The sequence below is a fragment of the Xenopus laevis genome, chromosome 6L, assembly GCF_017654675.1.
Source record: "Xenopus laevis strain J_2021 chromosome 6L, Xenopus_laevis_v10.1, whole genome shotgun sequence".
In the NCBI taxonomy this organism is placed as follows: Eukaryota; Metazoa; Chordata; class Amphibia; order Anura; family Pipidae; genus Xenopus; species Xenopus laevis.
This window is the reverse complement of record NC_054381.1, coordinates 94,330,895-94,352,519: the sequence shown is the minus strand read 5'-3', so window position 1 is coordinate 94,352,519 and position 21,625 is coordinate 94,330,895. Positions and strand designations below refer to the sequence as shown.

General features: G+C 37.3%; 1 protein-coding gene across 3 annotated transcripts in view; it reads right to left on the bottom strand.

Annotated features, from left to right (window-relative positions):
- Window positions 1–18,637, bottom strand: part of XB941699.L (uncharacterized XB941699 L homeolog) — a 37,368-nt gene extending 18,731 nt beyond the window's left edge. The window contains exons 1-5 of one of the 3 annotated variants that reach the window (XM_018266149.2): window positions 18,537–18,637; window positions 18,158–18,345; window positions 15,802–16,010; window positions 8,485–8,652; window positions 277–374 (exon numbers count right to left, since the gene is read on the bottom strand). In XM_018266149.2, the coding sequence (XP_018121638.1) occupies window positions 277–374; window positions 8,485–8,652; window positions 15,802–15,943 (408 nt within the window). In that variant the 5' untranslated portion in view covers window positions 15,944–16,010; window positions 18,158–18,345; window positions 18,537–18,637. 3 annotated transcript variants of the gene reach the window in all.
- Between the last annotated feature and the right edge of the window lie 2,988 nt (window positions 18,638–21,625).

Here is a 21,625-nt window from a genome sequence, read left to right as displayed (position 1 = left end):
GATCTGGGGCACTTATTCTTGCCCTGTTTTTGGAAAAAAACTTGGGGGGGGGGGAGTGCTTATGTTGTCCATTGCCCATGGACGCCTATGAATGGAGCAAAGTTATCTAGACATTGGGCATAGATGGTTCAACATGTCTCCTCATTGTCACTAAATTTCAACAGATCCATATGATAACTTTCCAGCGAAAATAATCTTGTTTTGTAGTGCACAAAAGCATTTGTTCCTGTAGAATAATACACTCTGTTGCTCTGTAACTGTAATGAATATGCTTACCATTGGGCCAGGTCCTTTAGTCACATCTTGCTCTATATTCAATGAGCTTGTACTGTGAGCTATTGCCTTTAAATCAAATCCAGCACAGAAATTTCCTCCTAGGAGATGAAATCAAAGGTAATATGATAACAATGATTGTTAACTAATAAATATTATTATTAAATGTGAAGTGAATTTGTCAGAGATTCCTTTTATCCAGATTATTTCTGACAAACTTACAGCCTTTCCACAAAGAATCAGGATTTGAACATTTAAGATACAGATTTAACTTGCTTGTAGACTTGGGTGTTTAGTTGGCATTCAGATAATAAATTATAGATGGATACAATACCATGTATTCAAATAAGTTATGTGAATGTAAGTATTTTGTGTTGGGTCTCTGTAACTGTGGATGATATAATTCCACATAAATTAAATTAAACAAAGTTTAAGGTGAAATCATGCAGAGAACAAGAAACCCATGCCAAATGGGGAACAAAGGTTGGTTCCACCTTTGAGTTATATTTTTCTGCAAATAGAAGTGCCGTAATGGTCATTCTGTACTATTATAATCCAAGACAGTAATTTCAAAAATTAAATCTGGAGTACATACATATGGCATTTAGGGCAATAGGGTCACATCAAATTCAAATCAAAGTAAAGCAATAATTTTGAAAAACACTCCCCAGAACTGCATACGAGACAGATAAAACGTAGGAAAATGTGAATATATATCTGATACATATACTGGCATCCTAATTTTTGTACAATACCTACTATACATGCCGAGGACTCCTCCTTCCCGGTCTGTGAGGAGAAGAACTATTTTTTATGACCAACTTTCTTGATCTATCTATACACTCGCATAAATAAGCTATATATATGCCAATATCTATACTAAGGGGGTTATTTACTAAAAATCGAATTTATCTCATCTTTATATTGAACTAAGCTCCACCAATTTTACGATTACGATTTTATTTTATATTTTTCAATAAAATAACTCAAAAAATCAGTTTGGGAAAAAACTCTATAAAATCTTGGATTATCGGACCAAACTCAGCAGATCATATCTTCAAATTGTAAAAGGGACATTGACGTAAACATGACCTCGACAGGTTTGAGATGGCAGATTTTCAGATTAAACTTTTTGCAGCCATATTCATTCTCAGATAAATAACCTAAGTTTAGATTTTGAGATTACAATAGCCTTGGATATTATGCTTATTCAAGAAGTCGCCCAAGCCAATCTTAAAGGAGAACTAAAGTTTAACTAAAAAAGTAGCTAGAAATGTTGTACATTATGTTTTGGGCTTCTGTACCAGCCCAAGTTAACCACAGCCCATAGCATTAAAGATCTGTGTCTTCAAAGATGCCTCACATGCACATGCTCTGTGCTGCTGTCACTTACTGAGCTTAGGGACAGACTCAAAATATACAGTACACATAGAATATAAATGTCACAATATGAGGCTGATTAGTAATTAACACATAATTACTACATGACAGCACAGAAACCAGTGCAACTAGCATCAGAATGTAATAATCCGCCCTGTAGCATCATCTTATATTACAAGCCAACCTCATTTTCTGCTTGATAATTTGCAACAACCCCTAAGCTTAGCTACTCAACCGCTGCTCAGAGTGAGTGTCGCAGACACTTTCCAAGATGGTGACCTCCTATGACAAGTTTGAAGTCCTGAATCATTGCTGCTATTGAGAAGCTGAAACTTCACTTCCCTCACCTCAAAGAACCATCTACACTGCTACAAATAAAAAGTTATTTTCCTGTAATCTAAAGGGGTGGCCTGCTGGATCTTTTTTTGTATTAAAGGTATGTTTTATTGATTTTAACAAGAACAAACACAAAACAGACAAAATACAGTTTCTGGTAGTATGGCATAGGATTCAAGTCAAATCAAGCACTGGCTTGTACAGGCAGGAGAATACTATCTCTGAAAGTTACAATTTTCAATATACATGTGGCTGTATTTAGTGGAATAAAGCAGGTCACATCAAGATTACAAGTATATGTTACACTGCTGTTTTTTTTTTATGGAAAAAAAATAGATTCCCCTCTACCTGCCAGGAACACGGAATTGCCGAAAAAACAACACAAGAATAAAATACTTTGTTACAAGTGAAATTAAGGTTATTTTTAAGGCATGTTTACCCTTTTGTCAGGTCAAGTATAAGTGAATAGGTTATTGTGAGAACAGAACCTTTTGGTACATTTTCTTAAATAGCAATGTTCCACTGTGAAGTATTTCTTTATTCACAGGTATAAATTATGCAACTGGGGCTAACAAGGCTTTCTTGTGTTTTAACTTTTAAAGACAAAATACTGTAAAGAAAAATGCTTACTCCTTATATGTTGAACATTCATATACACATACCATTTTTACCCTATAAGTAGGGTTGTTAAACCCAACCCTTAGATATGAGCATCACTGTCATACTTTAGTCTTACAGGTAAAATTTAGGAAACAGAAATATGGCAACCTTATTATAGTAAACCCCTGGATACTAACAGAAACTTTGGGTCAAAAAATTCAAAGTTTAAAGCAATATGGGGCAAATTTACTAAAGGTCGAAGTGATACAATATGAGTTTGGAGCAGAACTAATTTAGCAGCAACAGTTTGCCCGCAAGTTATCAATCAAACTATATAAGATAAGCAAACATTAACTGTAACAAAAAGGAATGGAATATAAGCCAAACGACGTCCCATCCTCATTGTAACAAGCAAACTAGTTCAGGCAACTGTTGCAACAATGTATCTAAAACATAACTTTTACGCTTAGTTGCAATAAAAACATCTCCAGCACAGCCAACAACGACTCACAGCATATTTAACTCAGAGCTGTGCAGGACCATGTCCCTAAAATAACATTTAATTAAAAACTGCTGCATAGAGTGGATAGGTGGTGGATATTCTAAATAAGTCAATGAAAGTTTCTAGTATCCGTAATGCTAATCAAGCGTTATATGGGTAGGTAGTACAGTTCCAGTCACCATTGGTGCCCACCCTTCCACCCCTCCCTTCGCAGACACCCTGCCTAGCTACGTTGGGAAGAGTGGGAGCTAGCCACACCACCTTCCACCTACGCCGCCCGCAATATGGGGCAAATTTACTAAAGGTCGAAGTGACTAACGCTGACAAAAATTCACCAGCGTGACGTCATTTCGGAACTTCACCGATTTACTAACGGGTGCTGGCGTAACTTCGCTAGCAAAGGAGATAGACTCTAGCGGTACTTCGCACCCTAACGCCAGGCGAAGTTGCGCTCTGGCGAACTAACGTAACTACGCTAATTCACTAAGATTGAGATTTGACTGAACGTTACCTCTTGCGCTAGACTTGCCTTCGCCAGCTCAGACCAGACGAAGTGCAATAGAGTAGAAAGGACTTGGTCAAAAAATAGTTGAAAAATTGGACAGATTGACTTCAAGTGAACAAATGAACTATAAGACTTGTTATCATGGATTTCATTCAAAGTATCACTAAATGTTGGAGAGGGAGGGAGACAAAGATGGTGTGTATAATGTGATGTCATATCCTGTAGTTCACCTTAAATTCTTACCTGCACAGGGTATTGTACCCTTGACAAAGAATAAATCCCATTGAGAAGTTTACCTGCCTCCTGGTCATTCCTTATATCCTGCAACTGTGCCTTTATATTGAATACTGTACCCTAGGCGGAGGTACAATAAGGAATCGACATAATTCATCTGCTTCGTGTTCTTTAGTACCAGTCCAATCTGTTTCTAACCTGGAAAAATAGTTACACCTGATCTTTGGCAAAGCTGCCTATACTTACCACGAAAGAACTAAATTAATGTATGTGTATTCATGCAGGAGTTGGGTGACAGTTGGATCCAATATATCTTATAGGGGGCTTCCTTTCCTATCAGATGCATTAGAGCTAACTCAAATAACTGATTCCAGTAGAAACAAAATCTAATAAGATAACTGCCATTGGCACAAATCCTACATGTAGAGATACAGGATTTCTGGTGATTTTCAGAGTGAGCTCTAACATATCTTCTAGGCAAAAGGAGACCCCTTTAAAGATATATTGAATCTGTCATTCAAAATCAGGCTGTCAATGAATGGTTGCCTGAAGAGAGAATGAAGAAAGACAGACACTGAGAGGGAGAGTGAAGAACAACTTTATTACTTCATAAACAGTTCAGAATTTTTAATTAATTAAAAAATTTGATTAAAAAATGTCTTATTTCAGTAGGATGAAACTTATATTAAATTTTCATTCTTGCAATCGTTCCCCTTTAAAGACACAAAAGAAAGGAGATACTTGGGGCTTATAGTCTAAGTGTGTGGGTAACTTACAGGCAAAAATAAAAGGATAAGTCCTGGAATATTTTTATATGGAATTTAGGTATTAAATACTTAATACAATTAGATTTTTATTTAATTTTTTAAAGAGTTTTGTCTAAAATTAAAAATTATTTTACATTAATTCGGAGTTAAAGATTCTTATCAAGTAACAGAGGAGAACTGTTCATGGGTCTGAACACACGTCCAGGGCAATATACATACACACACACACATAATCTTTCACAAGCTTTGAGGTTTATAGTTTCCTAATGTGAAGTTTTGATATCCTAGTGTTCTAACAAAAGGTTTAAGTCATATTTCCTTTGCAAACATGGTAAAACTGTTGCCTGTACCTATGGGCAGAGCAAACTGACGCAGAACATGGAAACTTACACCTGGCCCCTTTGCCTAAACGTCAAAAGGACTGGTGGAATTAGTATATTTTGGATAGAATTACAGAGTCTGACGGCAAATCCATTTTGAAACAAACTTGTCTCACATTTTTTTTTGTTTATTTAAGCAATGTTCAGAAATGTAAAGCTGCCCCCAAGCTTAAAGCAAAAACTAAGAAATACAAATTAACCTCTTTTATGCATGCAAACCATTCGTAATCAAGTGGCAGATCTATCATTGCTCAGTAATACTATTACTGTACTATTTGTATATTCAACCATTTATTTTACGATTTGTTCCAGTACGGAAAAGATTGCTTGAATCCCTAACCCCCACTTACAATTTGCAGTTGGCATTAAAGAATCAGAGAGACGTTAGCAATTCTCCACAGCTCTAACTCACCATTAAAGAATCAGTGGGGTGTTTAGCACTGCTGAAGAGCTCTAACCGACCATAAAGCAGAAATGTTCTTGGCTGCTCAAAGCACCCCGAACACATTCAGGCAAGTTGACAATTGTATCTTCTTTGATTAATGGGTCAATTCATTAAAACACTTTTCCGACTGTCCGAAAAGTTGTTAGCATGGTACAGCTGCAGTAATGAAGCAAAATGAATTTGCAATTACCGATTATCTTCAAGAGCAGTTAAATTAAAGGATACCACTCTGAACAGACTTTATTGTGTTGATGCAAATGCACTATTGGAGTGCTGAAAGAAGCGCTAAGAACTGCCCCTGTATCTGAAACAATATAGACCTTATTTATTCTAACGGTAAAGATTAGTTACCCAACGGCAGCCCGTGACCCCCCCCTTATGTGGCCCCCCACATGAAAGCCTGCCTGCTGTGTCTGCTTAACACGCGTAACATTTAAAAGGTTTCACTACAGAGATTAACTGGCCCCTGCATTGTTTAAACCTCAAATTCAGTCTGTAATACCTTGTATTGATCACACATGTAACCCCCCATGCATTGTTCACACCTGTATTGTTCACTAAAACCCTGTAGTATTCACACTGAGATTTAGACTGAAACTACCCACAATGTTCACCTGTTCACACTCATACAAACTGCTGAAGGGGCACCAGCACTGTCACTGCATGTAGCACATCTCAGAGGGTGTGATAGATCCTGATAGGTTTCCCTGTCTCCTGCTCTGTTCTGCCTGCGCTACTAGGTCTGCCATACTCGGTCTGCCCCATGCTCCCTATGTGTGCCATACTCGGTCTGCCCCATGCTCCCTGTGTAGCGTGGTGGTCTAGTGGTGGGATGTCTGCCGCCCCCTCGACAGGGATGTCAGCCACGCTGTGCCTTCTGGTAGGCCGCAGGCCTCTGTTCTCTAGGGCACGCGGGGCACGCTGCTGCTACCTTTAAAGGCACAGGCGCGCTGGCGTGATGATGCCAGCGCACAAGGGCGCAAAGTTTAAATGTATAAATAGTTTGTTTGGGCGTTCAGACCTTGCCCGTTATAGGATTTGTTCCTGGTGCGGTTAGCTATTGCTATTCTGATCTTGATCCTGATTTTGACTACCTGTTGTGACCCCTGCCTGTTCCTGACGATTCTGACCTCTGTATCCTGATCCTTGCCTGAAATCAGACTATCTTTGCCTTATCCATCTGTTTGATCTCCTGGTTTTGACCGTTTGCCTGTCTGACCACGTTTTGAACTCTGTCTGCCCAGACCCGGCCTGATTTGTTTACGCTCACTTTCTGTCTGCCTCGACCCGGCCTGTTCCGACTATGATTCTGTCACCTTGCACCACGACCTTCTGCACAGAGACTTTGTTTACAGTTGTGCCCCTTTGATTGTTTAGAACCTTTCGCCTTGCACCTCTCGTTTTAAGACCTGGTGGCATCTGAGTAGCTGAGGGCTCCTCCCGAGGCCAAAGGCGGCCGAGACCAGGGTGCTTGGCATTGGTTCTAGATTCTGGGTGCCAACCGTTACACCCTGTGTGTGCCATACTCGATCTGCCCCATGCTCCCTGAGTACGCCATATTCTGCCTGGGTGTTCTAGGGGTTTGTTAGCATTTGAAAATTATTGTTAAGGGCCCTAAGGTGTTTAATCATGTACTGGGGGTGCCGTGTTATCCACAGGGGAGGAGGAGGTATATGGATTTAAGGGTATGTCTTAATATGACCACTTTTTTCCCATATGATTAATGAGTGATATCCATGAAGTGAGCACCAACCGTTTGATTTTTTTGTGTGCTACCACCATTAATGTGGACATGGTCTTGTGGTAACATGGGTGTTGTTTAAAGTGGGTGTGGTTTAAAAAACAGGGAGTGGTTAACACTGGCTTCCAATATCGGCCCTCCACCATGTACACCAGAAAAATTCTGGCCCTCTGTACCACAGAAATTGGACAGCACTGGTCTAGATGATTTAATCCCCCATAAAACAGATTATGATGTTCAAGAATAAGGGATATAGTGCCACCTGGTGGCAAGAGAAACTGTAGAGAACGATCAAACCCTATGTAGTTATTCTTACATAGGCATGAGCTCTGCTAATCATTTTTCACCTATAGCAGCTAAAGGTAACAAAAAAAGGTAGATTGTAATCTACTAGTTAATAATGGGCTGGAGACCAGTACAGTATAGCAACTCAACGATGCCCTCAATTAACGCAGTTAGATCAAACTTTTGGCCTGTACAATAGCTTAATTTAACTACAGGATTATCTGTTTTCTCTAAGTGTAAAGCAGTGAAGTTATATTTTGAATGTTTGTTAGTAAATGACCAATTAATGACAAATTTTCAATTAAATGCAAAAAAAAAGCTACACTATTGCCTATGGCTTTAACGATGGGAGTGACCTTTAGAAGTGAGCAAAACCAAAATCTCCCATCGCCTTACATGAATCCCTAATCAACGGTTTAGTATGTAGAGCTACTATATGCAGCTTTATTTTTAGCCACAGTCTTTGGGGAATAGCACTTAGTATTTTCCAAAGTGCTGACCCAAATGCCTGACAGATTGTTTATATTTGTATCTCTATTTTCAGGTTGCTATTGCTCTAAACAGCTCTTTAGACAGAACTAAGTGCCACCCCAAATATAAGACACATAGTTTCTAAATTTGAAAAAACATCAACAACCTGGTTTTTTTTTTTTATCAAGCAATGATGCTTGATCATCAAGATTTTAATTTCCAATTCACCCCAGGCATGAGGCCAGGTGCAAAATCCTCCTAATTTAGAATACTAACATGTTTTTTCTTTCACTGTAAAGTAGTAGTTTTGAGGGAAGGTGCTACAAATCTTGAAAGCAAAACACTTCAGAAAAAAATGTATAGGACAGGGGAAGCTTTACTAATCCTAATGTACTAATTTAATAGTCTTAAAAGTTTTATTTCAAGTTTTTAATCCCAAAAGCCTTACTCGTAAATGCATGCTTTCATCATTGTTCAATAATACAGTATCTGGTTATCACATAAACATACATCAGACATTAATCAAGAAAAATAAATATATACAATTAGAAGAGTCAGTTTGTACCTATTCCATGGATTACAGCCGCAGTCAAATCGGGATCATTCTCAAACTGATTAAAGGCCTGAACGAGCTGGGAAGCAGTCTCTGGATTTACAGCATTTCTGGCTTCTGGCCTGTTTATTCCAATTGTGACAATAGTCCCGTGCCTCTGGGTTATCACATTTGTCATTTCTACAAAGGCAAATATAAAAGACACTAGTTTTTTTTTTTGTTTATAAGTAAGACAACAATAACACATCCATACTTTTACATCTGTGCAAACAAGAAAGTTGTGCAAAGACAAAAAATCTCTTTAATCCTCTGTATCTTTTGTCTGACTTGTTTGTATTTACTGTATAAATTGTAAAGGAATATAACATCTTTTAAAATGGTTGGTTAAAAAACCCATAACTGGTTAACTTTCCAAATGTTAAAACAATTCAATTACCAAAAAGTTAGCTATATACATCTTGGCCTCCTACCTTTCCTGTGAGATAAACAATAAGTGGTTGATAAAGACTAGTTAAATCTATAATTTCTCCATGAGCTGCCATGTTTTAAAAAAAAATAGTGCATGTTAACCCAGGTTACTAGATTAACTAATACGTTTTAATTTGTCAGAATCCAGTCTACTATTCTATACTATTCATACCACCCTGATGTGGATCTCCAGTGACCTCCTCCAACAGGCTCTGTCTAGAATGTGTGATTAATTAGGTTTTTTTAAGTGTAGTTACTCCTTCTGCAAGGCCACATATACCCTCTTGCAAGCCACTTCCTCACATCCCAAACATCTTTTAAATAATATACCAATTGTGCAATTTTTACGCCTTAGGCGACTATTTTTCCGATTTTCACACTTTTGTAACAGAAGCATGCCATTTAAGAGACAGATTACTATATAGGGGATATAATGTGAGTTTGTTGACAGAAGCTTTTAAGAAAGCTCTTGTAACACCTAGGAATTCTCTTCTTCAGAAACGTATGTCCAAACCCCGAGGTATTTCAGGATCATCATCCAACACCGATAAACCATTATGTATAATAACATATAGCCCACAATTCCCCATGATCAAACGAATAATTGAAAAAAATGTGCCAATTTTAAGGACGGATGATAAACTAAATGATATTCTGAGCTTCTGGGTGTAAATTTTTTTACCAGAAAAGGCCTCACATTTAGGAATATTTTGACACCTAGTATGGTAAACATCAAAAAAGAATGCAATTCCACGTGGTTAATGACAAAGGGAACTTTATATGTGACAAAAAAGGTGTGTGGACTGCCCATGCCCATCCATGCCCTATCGAAAATTCTTTCTAGAAGAGAAGTGCTCTGGATTTTCATACCTCTAGGTATGAACTCCGAATTCGATGTGACATGTTACTATTCCTGATATGTTATTTATACACCCCCTCTTTATATTAGGGATGCACCCAATCCACTTTTTTGGATTTGGCCAAACCCCCGAATCCTTCGTGAAAGATTTGGCTGAATACCGAACCAGATCCGAATCCTAATTTGCAGATGCAAATTAGGGGTGGGAAGGGAAAAACATTTGTTTTGTGTTATAGGTGGAAGCGCGAGCCATGACCAGAACCTTGACAGCCTATTTCATGTAGAACCACATTCAGTGAGCTCCTTAAATTATCCTGGAGTTTCTGACAACTTATTACCTAGTTCTGATACCAAGGCTTTAATGTTATCTATGACATATATGGGATTTTTATTGAATAGATAACATACCAAGCAAGTGGACTTAACCCACTCTTGGTAATATCTAGCATCTCTGTTTAGCCCTTGATTATTGCAGACATGTCCATTCACTAGTAACTTAAAGAAGAAAGCAGAGGCAATGTCTCTTACTTTGCTTCTCCATAGTAGAGAAGAAATCAAATTCCAGGTCTAAAATAATTATGCATCACATGGTTCTTAATATATATATATATATATATATATATATATATATATATATATATATATATATATATATATATATATATATATATATATATATACTGTGAAGGGCTTTAGCACACACTTCAAAAGTTACATACCTGGGTGCAATTCAGAATTCAAATATCCAAAGGCAGAAAAAGCTGAAGCACACCAGGATTTTCTTCAAAAAGATAAAGTGTTTATTACATCAACGTTTCGGCCCTCGCATGGGGCCTTTATCATCTTGATAAAGGCCCCATGTGAGGGCCGAAATGTTGATGTAATAAACACTTTATCTTTTTGAAGAAAATCCTGGTGTGCTTCAGCTTTTTATGCCTATATATATATATATATATATATATATATATATATATATATATATATATATATATATATATATATATATATATATATATATATATATATATATATATATATATATATATATATATATATATATATATACACACACTTATTAGGTGCCAATACATTATTAGACCGATTTCAATCAATTTCAATTTTTTTTATTTTTACTAATTGCTACATCTCTGCCATGGCACAAAACATAAACTGATTTGGCTGTGCAGCGCTTGACGGATGACCCAGATTACTTCCCCATTGAGATATAAATGGGAGTCCCTGATAAATAAACATGACACATTTTCTGTGGAAAACGTAGTATAGTAAAATAACTTGTCTATAAAATTATATGAATTTATGTCTCCTGTTGACTAAAGCAGCAATGCCGTTGCATTGACTAGAAACACAGTTTAGTTATCAAGAGATCCATCTGCCACAAGTCCCTCAAGCTCCAAAGCAGGTTACTCTTGACGTGAAAGGAAGGAAATGTGGTCTCATACAAGGTGCAAGAGGATCTTGGGCAGATATCAATGGTTCCAGAACCTAGCCAGATTTGGTCACTTGCAGGTTTCGTATTCATCCCATCAGCTGCATTTAACAGAGTTCCATTGTCCATATATTGGTCTACAAGACTTTATGGGCAAAGGCCAGTTTTCTTTGGCGGTATACTAAGTAACCTAGATCTCAGAAATAGACATATGTAGGTGTTTAGACCTTTGCTAAAGCAAACAACTGAATTCATATTAAAAGAAAGAAAAAAGTCTTGGCTTTTGTGGCTGTGTGGCAATAACATGGAACTAAGAGACATTTATTTCAGTCTTTCTAAGAAGCAAAACGATATATAAATTTTAAGTCATAGAAACAATTTGGAATGTTTACAACATAATACACCAGTATTTGGTATATTCCCTCTTGTTCAAATAGAGAAAAGTTAATTATGACAACCGAATTAATAATTGGCCTAATGTGAAATTATTTGTTTATCCAATAAATTGCCCCCTACAGTGAAACCCTTCCCAACTTCTGAAAGTGGACACGGATAGCTGCTGTTATCTATATACTTATGTCTTCTATCATTTCATATTCAAGATACATACACCCTCCCACACAAAGTGTTTAACACTGCTAATATCATGAATGTGTAACAGGAACACACCCTGTTGTTCTACACAGGTAGTGCCTTCTGACACAACCAAATGTAGTACAAATAAGAAAATGGAGAGATTCCCCAACTATTCTCAATTAATCAAATGGAAGACTCATTCATACTGTGTATATATATATATACGGACCTTCTCACTGCTGCAGATTTTATCCTGCTTCCAGTTAATGATGCCTGGTTGTGTTACTGATGTTTACATAAAAGATGTTTTGACATGCCATAGACAGTCACTATTTATTGCGGCTAAGGGTGGTTGTTTGGGCCTCTGTATACCTGAATTGCCAGGGCCTACTTTGAATCTCAGTACAGACCTGTTACATACCATGACTTTCAGTCCTTTGAGACCATGTCATGGTATGTGAAAGAAATGTTATATAGTTACTTGTGGACTCAGTATATTCATTGCATGCAGACGATATATATATATATCTATATATATCTATATAAATATATATAGATATATCTATATATATATATATATTTATTTATTTATTATTATTGTTGTTGTTACTTGTACACACAGCGACTATACTAGAGCTTTAGTAGTGTATATACATACATAATTAATTCAGCACTTATCAAAACTGAAGTACTCAAAGGACACTAGGGTATATTTATCAAAGAGTGAAGTTAGAGATCGTCACAGTCATCTAGAGTTAAATTCCGCTACTCTCCATTTATTTCTATGGGATTTTTAAAAGAGTATTTATCAATGGGTGAAAGTTCAAAATCCCATAGAAATTAATGGAAAGTGGTGGAATTTCACACTAGAGGACTTTGGTGATCTCTAACTTCACTCTTTGATGAATATACCCCATAGATGGAACCTTCTTAGAAGACACTTATTAATCTCTCTTTACTGTATATAAGAACCATCCAACCAAAAACCCATTCATAGAAGCACATATATGTATCTGTTGTAACAGCTAAAAATGCTCAATATATTATAAGAAAGACGTGTTGTTTTCTTTTCCACTGTATTAGGAAAGAACAGAGATGGATATTTGGAAAACAAATCATAGACCTGAAATCCAAATCTGACACATCACGGGTGGTGTTGACGCAGTCTGAAACATCTGCGGCTCTGATAATACAATACCGCCATGCACCAGGGACAAAAATAAGTTCCAGCAGTACAAATCGCCCAGCACATTGCACACACGAGTCAGGGTTTTGGGTATACAGATTTGTGCACTAGAGACAGGCAATGCCTAAGTATCAGGAAAGCATGTCACAGCTTAGTTATGTGGACCCGCCTTGTACGTTCTTTCCACTAAAAGTGATTTGACTTTGGAGCTGCTCCATATCAGATAAATGCTCTCAACTCTTGCATCATTAAAAAACAGAACTTTGTATTTTATAACTAAATCAGCACACAATACTTGTGTGTTTGTGCCTATGTAAGGTGATATCTCGCTACACCTCCTAATGGTTGGGGTTCTGGTAATATTTGTGAAATGCTCTCTATGCGAGTCTGTAAACAAAAGTGGCAATGCTAGCATCAATTCCACAATTCCATTATTTTTTATCCTATCACAAAATATGAACGAGGGTCCATATGCACAAACATATGTTGCTTAGGAGTTTGGTTCATGTTTCAACATACTGAAAACATTCAGTGCAGGAGAGTCTGTTTCAGCAACATATAAATGCATATCTATTTGAAAAGTAATATAAAATAGCAGTGATACCTAGGTGTTGCTAAACTACAAGATGTAGTAAATTTGATGCTCCTGTATCTGGTGTCTGGCAGCTCAGTAGTCGTTGCATTCTGAACTGTAACAATGTGCTATATTATTTGATACATTTCTCAGCAGTATCTTTGGAGTATTTGCAACTATTGTATCAATTGTAACAGCTGCCTTTGATGTAACAAGACATGTATCAACTAACGTACCAATTTAAAACAGTTACACTTCAATATTAGAAAAATGGTCACAAATAGAAAGCAATTGGAAAAAGTCTTTATTGCTGGTGAACTGAAATCAACTGAACAGAAAAAGTGTTTTGAAGGTGAACAACCCCTTCCTTTAAAATGAAGAATATGCAATAAAGTGCCAAGAATTTAATCTAAAAAAAGCATTTTATGGACAGAATATAAGAAATAATGTAGGAGGAGGCGACAGAGACAATGATAGTCAAAGGTGGCTGCTTTGTCTTTATAATGGCAGTTCCCCATGAAAATGCATTCTTGTGCTCTTAGTAAATTGACAAATATTCACTTGAGAAATTTCACATGGTGAAAAAATGTGAATTTAGGCAACTGCAAAGTGAATTTTCACAACTGCCAAATTAGTTTGCAATGTTTTTTTTTAGTAAATTATAGAATTTTTGGTGAAAATACTCCAGATCTTCACTTTGACCCTATAGTAAATATAGTAAAGTACTACTCTCTTATTGGCGAATGCCTATGTTATTTATCATTCACATGGATAGTTAAAAAATCATATTAAAAGGGTACTTAAATGTAGTACAGGTATGTGATCGGTTATCTGGAAACCAGTTATTCAGAAAGCCCCGAATTACAGAAAGGCAGTCTCCTTTTAATCAAATAATTAAAATTTTAAAAAATGATTTCCTTTTTCGCTGTTATAATAAAACAGTAGCTTGTACTTGATGCCAACTAAGATATAATTAATCCCTATTGAAGGCAAAACAGTACTATTGGGTTTAAATAATCTTTATATGACTTTTTAGTAGACTACTAATTATGGAATGCTTTATTCTGAACTTTTTAATTGGTCTTCCTTTATAACAGATTTTGAAGTATTCACTTTCCTCCACTGCCTCTTTCCAGCTTTTCAATTAGGGTCTCTGAACCTGAAAGGCAAGACCAACTGATAATTGCCTTACAATATCATTGTCTATATAACTGTGAATGTTACTTTAACAATGATCTACCCCTTTACAATTTTTACATCATTTAAACATATTATTCTGCATTATTTATAGATTCATATGATTATATAATCTTGATGGTCTGATAAACAGATGAAGCCACAAGCAACATGCAGAGTAAATAACTTTGGAAATTGTGTGTGTATCCATACAGTTCGATGTGATTTCAAATAAATCCTGGATTTAATGCTACGGAATAGGTCCATATTCGAATCATTCGAATCGAAGGAATATCGCATCCGATCAAATTCAATAAGAAGTCCACCAATTGACTCCAAATAGGTTCTAGGTGGTCCCCCATAGGCTAAAACAGCAATTCGGAAGGTTTTAGATGGCAAATGGTCGGTCGAATTTTTAAAGAGACAGTATATGATAAATTTCGATATTCTAATTTTCTAATTTTTTTTCAAATTCGAATCGAATTTGGACTATTCCCTAGTCGAAGTACACAAAAAATAGCTCGAAATTCAAATTTTTTGCATTCGAAAATTCACCTCGACCTTTGATAAATCTGCCCCTAAGAGTAAACTGAAAGGTGAACCACCCCATTAAACACAAGCACAAATATTCAAGTGCTATTTTGCAAAAAATTGGGTATGTAACTCAAATACACCCAATTAAGAGCTGAAACATGAAAGGGTTAGTAAAAGTTAGTGGACTCAACACCTAAATCATTTTAGGTCCCAACTAACCTTGATCTCCTTCACAAAATATATGAAATGTATGCATTATTAAGGAACTCACAGGTATTGTAACAGTTCCCATTACAACAGAACATAAAAAATAATTAGTCATTAGAAAGCAACTATATTGAATACACAGCTATCATTACACGGCTGCAGAACATGGATAATATCTGTAATGTTCAGTGATTTTAACTAAACTATATGTTTATTTTGAAAACATCCACAGCAGTGTATACATACCCTGCTTGCAAAATAATTTTAAAATAATCTAGGTATATATATAATTGTGTGCTTACCTTTCTGTTGTGATTTGTCAAACGTCTTGCTGTGGAGCCTTCTTAAAGTGTAAGTATTACAATTAGCGACAGCCTCACTTAATATGCACCAAGGTGTGTGACAAGTGAGTAATTTTATTCTGAATACAGAAGCTATGGGCATCTCAGTTACAGGAGTGTAGTGTTGTCTTTCCTTCTTTTTTCCTGGATGAAAAGCTTGTCTCTCCAAACTGCTGGCCAAGAAAGGAGAAAGAAACTAAATGATTCAAGAGTTAGAATTGGTTAAATGTTGGGATCTCGGAAATATATGTAGTTAAAAAAATAGAAAATTAATAACAAAGCTAACTATACTTCAACATATATAATTTGGAAACAGTTTTTTTCTCAACTTTAAAAAGTGTTTTGTTGATCTTTTTGAGTCTTCTAGCTTGAAGAATAAGATATATGGGGCTGACTTGTTGCCTTATCTTCCAGTAACAGTATACTACATGTATTATAGGCAATAACATGCCCCAACAAAGTAAAACAAGGTACCTTTTTCAGAGAGCTGTTGTACAAAGACAGAAGTACAACAGCCCCATCAGAGTAAAGATCAAAGCCTTTAAATTCAAATGCTGCAACTGCCCACGCAAAGCTGTGTCTCTGTCTTAGTATGAGTTGGACCACCATAGGTGCTCAATAGCCCATGTTGCTCACCAACATCTTGGATGTCGCTCCCAGTGGCCTCAAAGCAGATGCTTATTTTTTAATTTCTGGCTTGGAGCCAAGTTTTGGTTGTTTAAAAACAAGTTCTACTGCTAAACAGAACCCCCTGTAGGCTGCCAGTCCACATAGGGGCTACCAAATAGCCAATCACAGCCCATATTTGGCACCCACAGGAATTTTTTTCATGCTTCTGTTGCTCCCTAAATCTCTTTACATTTGAATGTGGCTCACAGGTATAAAAGGTTGGGGACTGTTGGGACATGGACTGAAATGAATGAACAATTGCTGTAAACCCCTAAGTAACTTTGTTGATAACATATAAATAAAAGATAACAGTACACATCTAAGCTATTCAAAGACCTAAAGGCCTTAAAGAAAACTAAACTCAAACTGCAAAGCTGTCTCACTACCCAAAAATACACCAGTAAAAATTCTACTGACTAAACTTCATTATAAATGGAAAAGAATTGCACTATTGGACGGTTTATTTTTCTCTTATCTTACATACCGAGATATTTATGTGATTTAACATTATATCACACCGTTATCTGACATATGGATACTTGTTCAGTGCAAGAAAAAATGTGGAGACAGATTTACAAAGATCAGCTGGGATTCTTATTGGAGAATTATTTAGCATTTTGATGCTGCAGTGGGTCCTGGAGAGCTGGGGGGATATTACAACCCTGATGTTGCTGGACTACAGCTACCAGCATTAATCTTGATAATACAGTATATTAAAATATTCTGGGAAATGGGGGCATATTTATCAACACTAGGGATGGGCAAATTTTTTCACCTTGTTTCGCTGCAAAAATGACGCCCATAGACTTGTATGGCGGCATGCGTCAAAAAAGACGCACGTAAAAAAAAATTCGCAGCGCAATGACATTTTTTGGACACCCATAGACTTTAATGGATGTCAGCGACATTTTGCCGGCGGCGCATTTTTGGCAAAATGAAACGGGTCAAATTCGTCCATCCCTAATCAACACTCATTTTAGGGGTTTTTGAAACCACAAATAAACTTTCTCTAAAACCACGAATGCCATGGAGTTTATTTAAAGATCCAAATTTAAAAAGCACTAACCAAAAAAAGTGCTGAATGATCTGGGGAAAAATACGAATACCTCTAAAAATGTACGTTTTTCGGATAATTACCAACGAAACCCCCCCCCAGAAAACATCTAAAAGTCAAATTGATTACAAAATGGGATCAGTGCAGCTCCCACTGACTTCTATAGGCCCTCAACTGCTTTTACTTGGCGCAGTTTTGTATTGAGTTTTTTTGCGGTTCTTACAGTTGATATATCTCAAATTTTAGAAGTTTCAGAGAAATAAAAAAAATTATTTTAAGAGGAAAAAATCAGATTTGTGAAAAAATAAAAATCTGATTTTTAGTAAATGTGGTTTAGAAGTGCAGCACAGCAGCGTTTAGAGTCCCTTTAAATTCTTTCATGCCCTGCTGTAATCAGGGTTACACTGCAATGTTATTTCTATATAGAGCATACCATCTTTTATCCAGACCAGAAACTAGGGAATTGAACAGCCTCATTTTTTTTTTTACAGGTGTAATGATAATGATAATGGTTGTGTCAGTGGTATACATTTATGAATGTTTCTGAACAGTGAAATATCATTTAATTCCGATGTGTTTGCCCACAAAACTTACCAAAAGCTTCCTCCCAGCCTTCCAAGTATGACAATTATTCCTTGTGCTCTGCAGCAAACTCTTCTATTGCACAGAAAAGAACAGCTACGTCAAACCTTTACACGGAGTGCAAAGTCCTCTGCTGCTAAGGGTACGTTCTGTCTTTGGTGGTATTATATGCGTTTTCTTTTTCTTGCATGACCTGCGGGCTGCGAGTGCGACACGAATAGACCGTGAAATAAAACTTCAAAATCGCACAGCACTAAAACTAAAAGTAGTCCCAGCAAAATCTTCTTTTATCGCACAGCACTAAAACTAAAAGTAGTCCCAGCAAAATCTTCTTTTATAACAGCATCATAATCATTTATTTTACCAAAACAAGCAACTGAAACAACCCTACCTTTATTTTATGCAAACATGAAGAATACATGTTATGTGCACACACTGTGCGTTCCAAGCCTCATTCTCAAGTCTGCCCTGTGATTGGCTTAAATGCTGATATGCAGATCGGCTTTTGAAAGGCTGCGAGCTAAAGTTCGTGAAGGCAATTTCACTTTTTGGAAGACAAGGTGACACGGGAAGGTTCTGTGGTTTATGAAACTCAAGAAAAGGTTTTTTTTACCGCTCTATACCTCTTCAGTCATTAACATAGTGTAAAGTTTACAACATTGTGTTTTTTCTATACATTTGAATGATTTTTTAAAGGAAACTAAAAATGTAAATCAAACCAGCAGTTACTGCTTACTTTCAAGTTTCAACTAAATAAATAATTCCCAGTGTCAGATACCAGAAAAGTGAAATAGTAAGGTTATGATACTGTGCAATTATTTTTTTTAAATGGAGACCACTTGTGCTGAATAAAGCAAAGCTAGATCCCTGCCTATCTCTGAAACTGGTCATTAAGTGGCACAGAAAACCTGCAAATTATATTTGTTTCTGGTATGTTCTTAAAGGCTACATAAATCACCCCTATATTCTTTCCCCCACTGGATGTGCAAGCTAATAGAGCCCACATTCCAGGTGGGAGTAACAATAAGTTTTTTTCTTAGATTGGTGCCCTGTAGGGTTGGCACCTTTTCTGGAAAAAAATACCGGCCTTCCTATATATTTATCTTTTTTCCCTATTAATAACATTGGGATCAGCCACCATTTTTACCGGCCAGATGGTAACCCTAGTCCCCTGTGAGTGCTAGGCCTCCTGCACCGGGAAGACAGGTGCCCTTGGGTGACAGGTAATGTTCGTTTAAGCTGGTTGATTGTGCAAATTTTTAGACCTGCATATACAATACAACAGATTGTCATGTGCACTAGTCATGCAGGCTGGCCGAAAATGACATTTGGCACATGATTTGCGGTCCGTAGACAAAATTGGGCTTACTTCCCCTTCTGCCCGCCCACCTACGACCTTCCTCTAACTGGCTTCCACCTCTGGCAGGCTCTTTTATATGCACTGGCCTGCCCACTCTGCCTTCTTCGTGATGTAAAATAATGGGGTGGGGTGGGATGGGCATGGGTCTATATATAGAGGTGCATTGTAAGGGTCAGGTGCAAGCTGACTTTTAGTTAATCCACAAATTTTTTGGCAAAAACTAAAAATTTTGTATTCATTCAGACCTGAGCTCACAGTTTTAAAAATGCACACCCAAGTTTGTGTGCACAAAAGATTTTTTGGCCACATTGCCAAGGAATTACAGGGAACATTGGTGATAGGTGCCCTTTAAGGAATAAGTAAACCTTAAAATATGTAATTTGAAATTGCTCATGTTTGGGAACCCACCTTAGCCTGCATGATAATTTACTCCACTTTCAACAAAAAAAAAAGATAACAGTGATATGTTTTTCATTTCCCAGGAACATCTGAGTACTGGGGTGTTTTTTGAACAAAGATTTTTAGTGAAGCAGTGTTCAGTTGTATGAAATTAAATCAAATGTGAAAAACTGGCTGTGCAAAAATGTGGGCACTCTTGTAATTTTGCTAATTTGAATGCATGTTGTTGCTGCTACTGGCATGCAGGGTACTCCACCCAGGATACCCTGGTAACCATTGAGCTAATACTTGGGCCACTCTGGTTTTCATTCTGGTGTTTGGTTATTTGGCAGCTCTAGCAAAGATAAATAGAGATGAATGCAAGAACAGTCAAAGTGCTGCATTGGTGGATTTGGGTGGGGTTTGCAGGGAGTGGGCGAGCTTAGGGCAGATTTTAGCAGTGGCATTTTCGGAAAATGTGGGCATGACTTGTGTTCCAGTAGGTGCCATATTGGTGGCCTGTATTTGGGGGGGGGGGGGTTTGAATGGTGGGTGTGAGGCTATATTGCAGATATTGGTGGTGGCATTTTGGGAAGATAAACGTGTTTCCAGGGTGAATCATTGGAATAATCCTGCTTGTAGGGGCAATGTTCTTTCACTGGGGCAGCATGATATTGGGGGACAGGACTTCTCACTGATGGGGCCAAGGTATTGTTGGGCTAATACTTGGGGTCCCCCCATTTTGCATTGTTTTAAGCAACAGGTTAAATTTCTCTTTCATTTTTCAAAAGCTGTGCTTGGTTGTATGGCAGCTCCAGCAAAGCTCAAATTGCAATATAAGCATGGCTGCAAAAGCTGAAATGGTACACTTGGTGGGCTATATATATATATATATAGGCATGGCTTGCAGTTAGAGGGCAAGGCTTGGCAGATTTGAGGGGCAAATAAAGGCGTGACCTTGCAGTTGCAATATTCTTTCATTGTTGCACCATGCTCCTGGTGGGCAGCGCTCTCTCCGCCCAGCGTCTCCTGGTAAACGTTGGGCTAATACTTGGGTCCCCCTGGGTCATTCTCCCTTTCATTTTGTGCATATGGTGTTTGGCGTTATGGCAGCTCCAGCAAAGATGAAATAGCAATGAATGCAAGGCTGCAAGACCAGTCAAAGTGCCGTATTGGGTACTGATATTTGGGCAGGGAGTGGGTGAGGCTGGGCCAGATTTTAGGAATGGAATTTTGGGAGGATGAAGGTGTGACTTGTACAGATGCTTGGTGTGACCTGGTGTGCAGTGGCAATGTTCTTTCATTGGGGCTCTCCACCAGGGGGCCCAGGTGACCATTGGGTCCCCCATATTGCTTTTTTTAACAAGAAGTTCAGGATTCCTTTAATTTTGCATAGAAATAAATGCAGGAAAAAACACATAAATTAATGCCATATTTTCACATAGCATTGGCAAGTGGCTGCTTTCTTTTACACCAAAGTTTAACACAGAGTTACACGACCACTATTAATCAAAACACAGCTTGATAAGTACACCTTTTTTTTTTTTTTTTTTACACAGTGATGTCTGGTGATGTGTGGTGTATTAGGTCACATTTTTTTCATAGCATGATGAAAATGCCCCTTACATAAAGTAACATACAATACATAACTCTGTACAACAGATGGCAGTATACACCCATAGATTGCTTAGCTTGTTAGAGTTTACAGTCTTGAATAAAAGCTTTACACAAGAGAGCAGCAA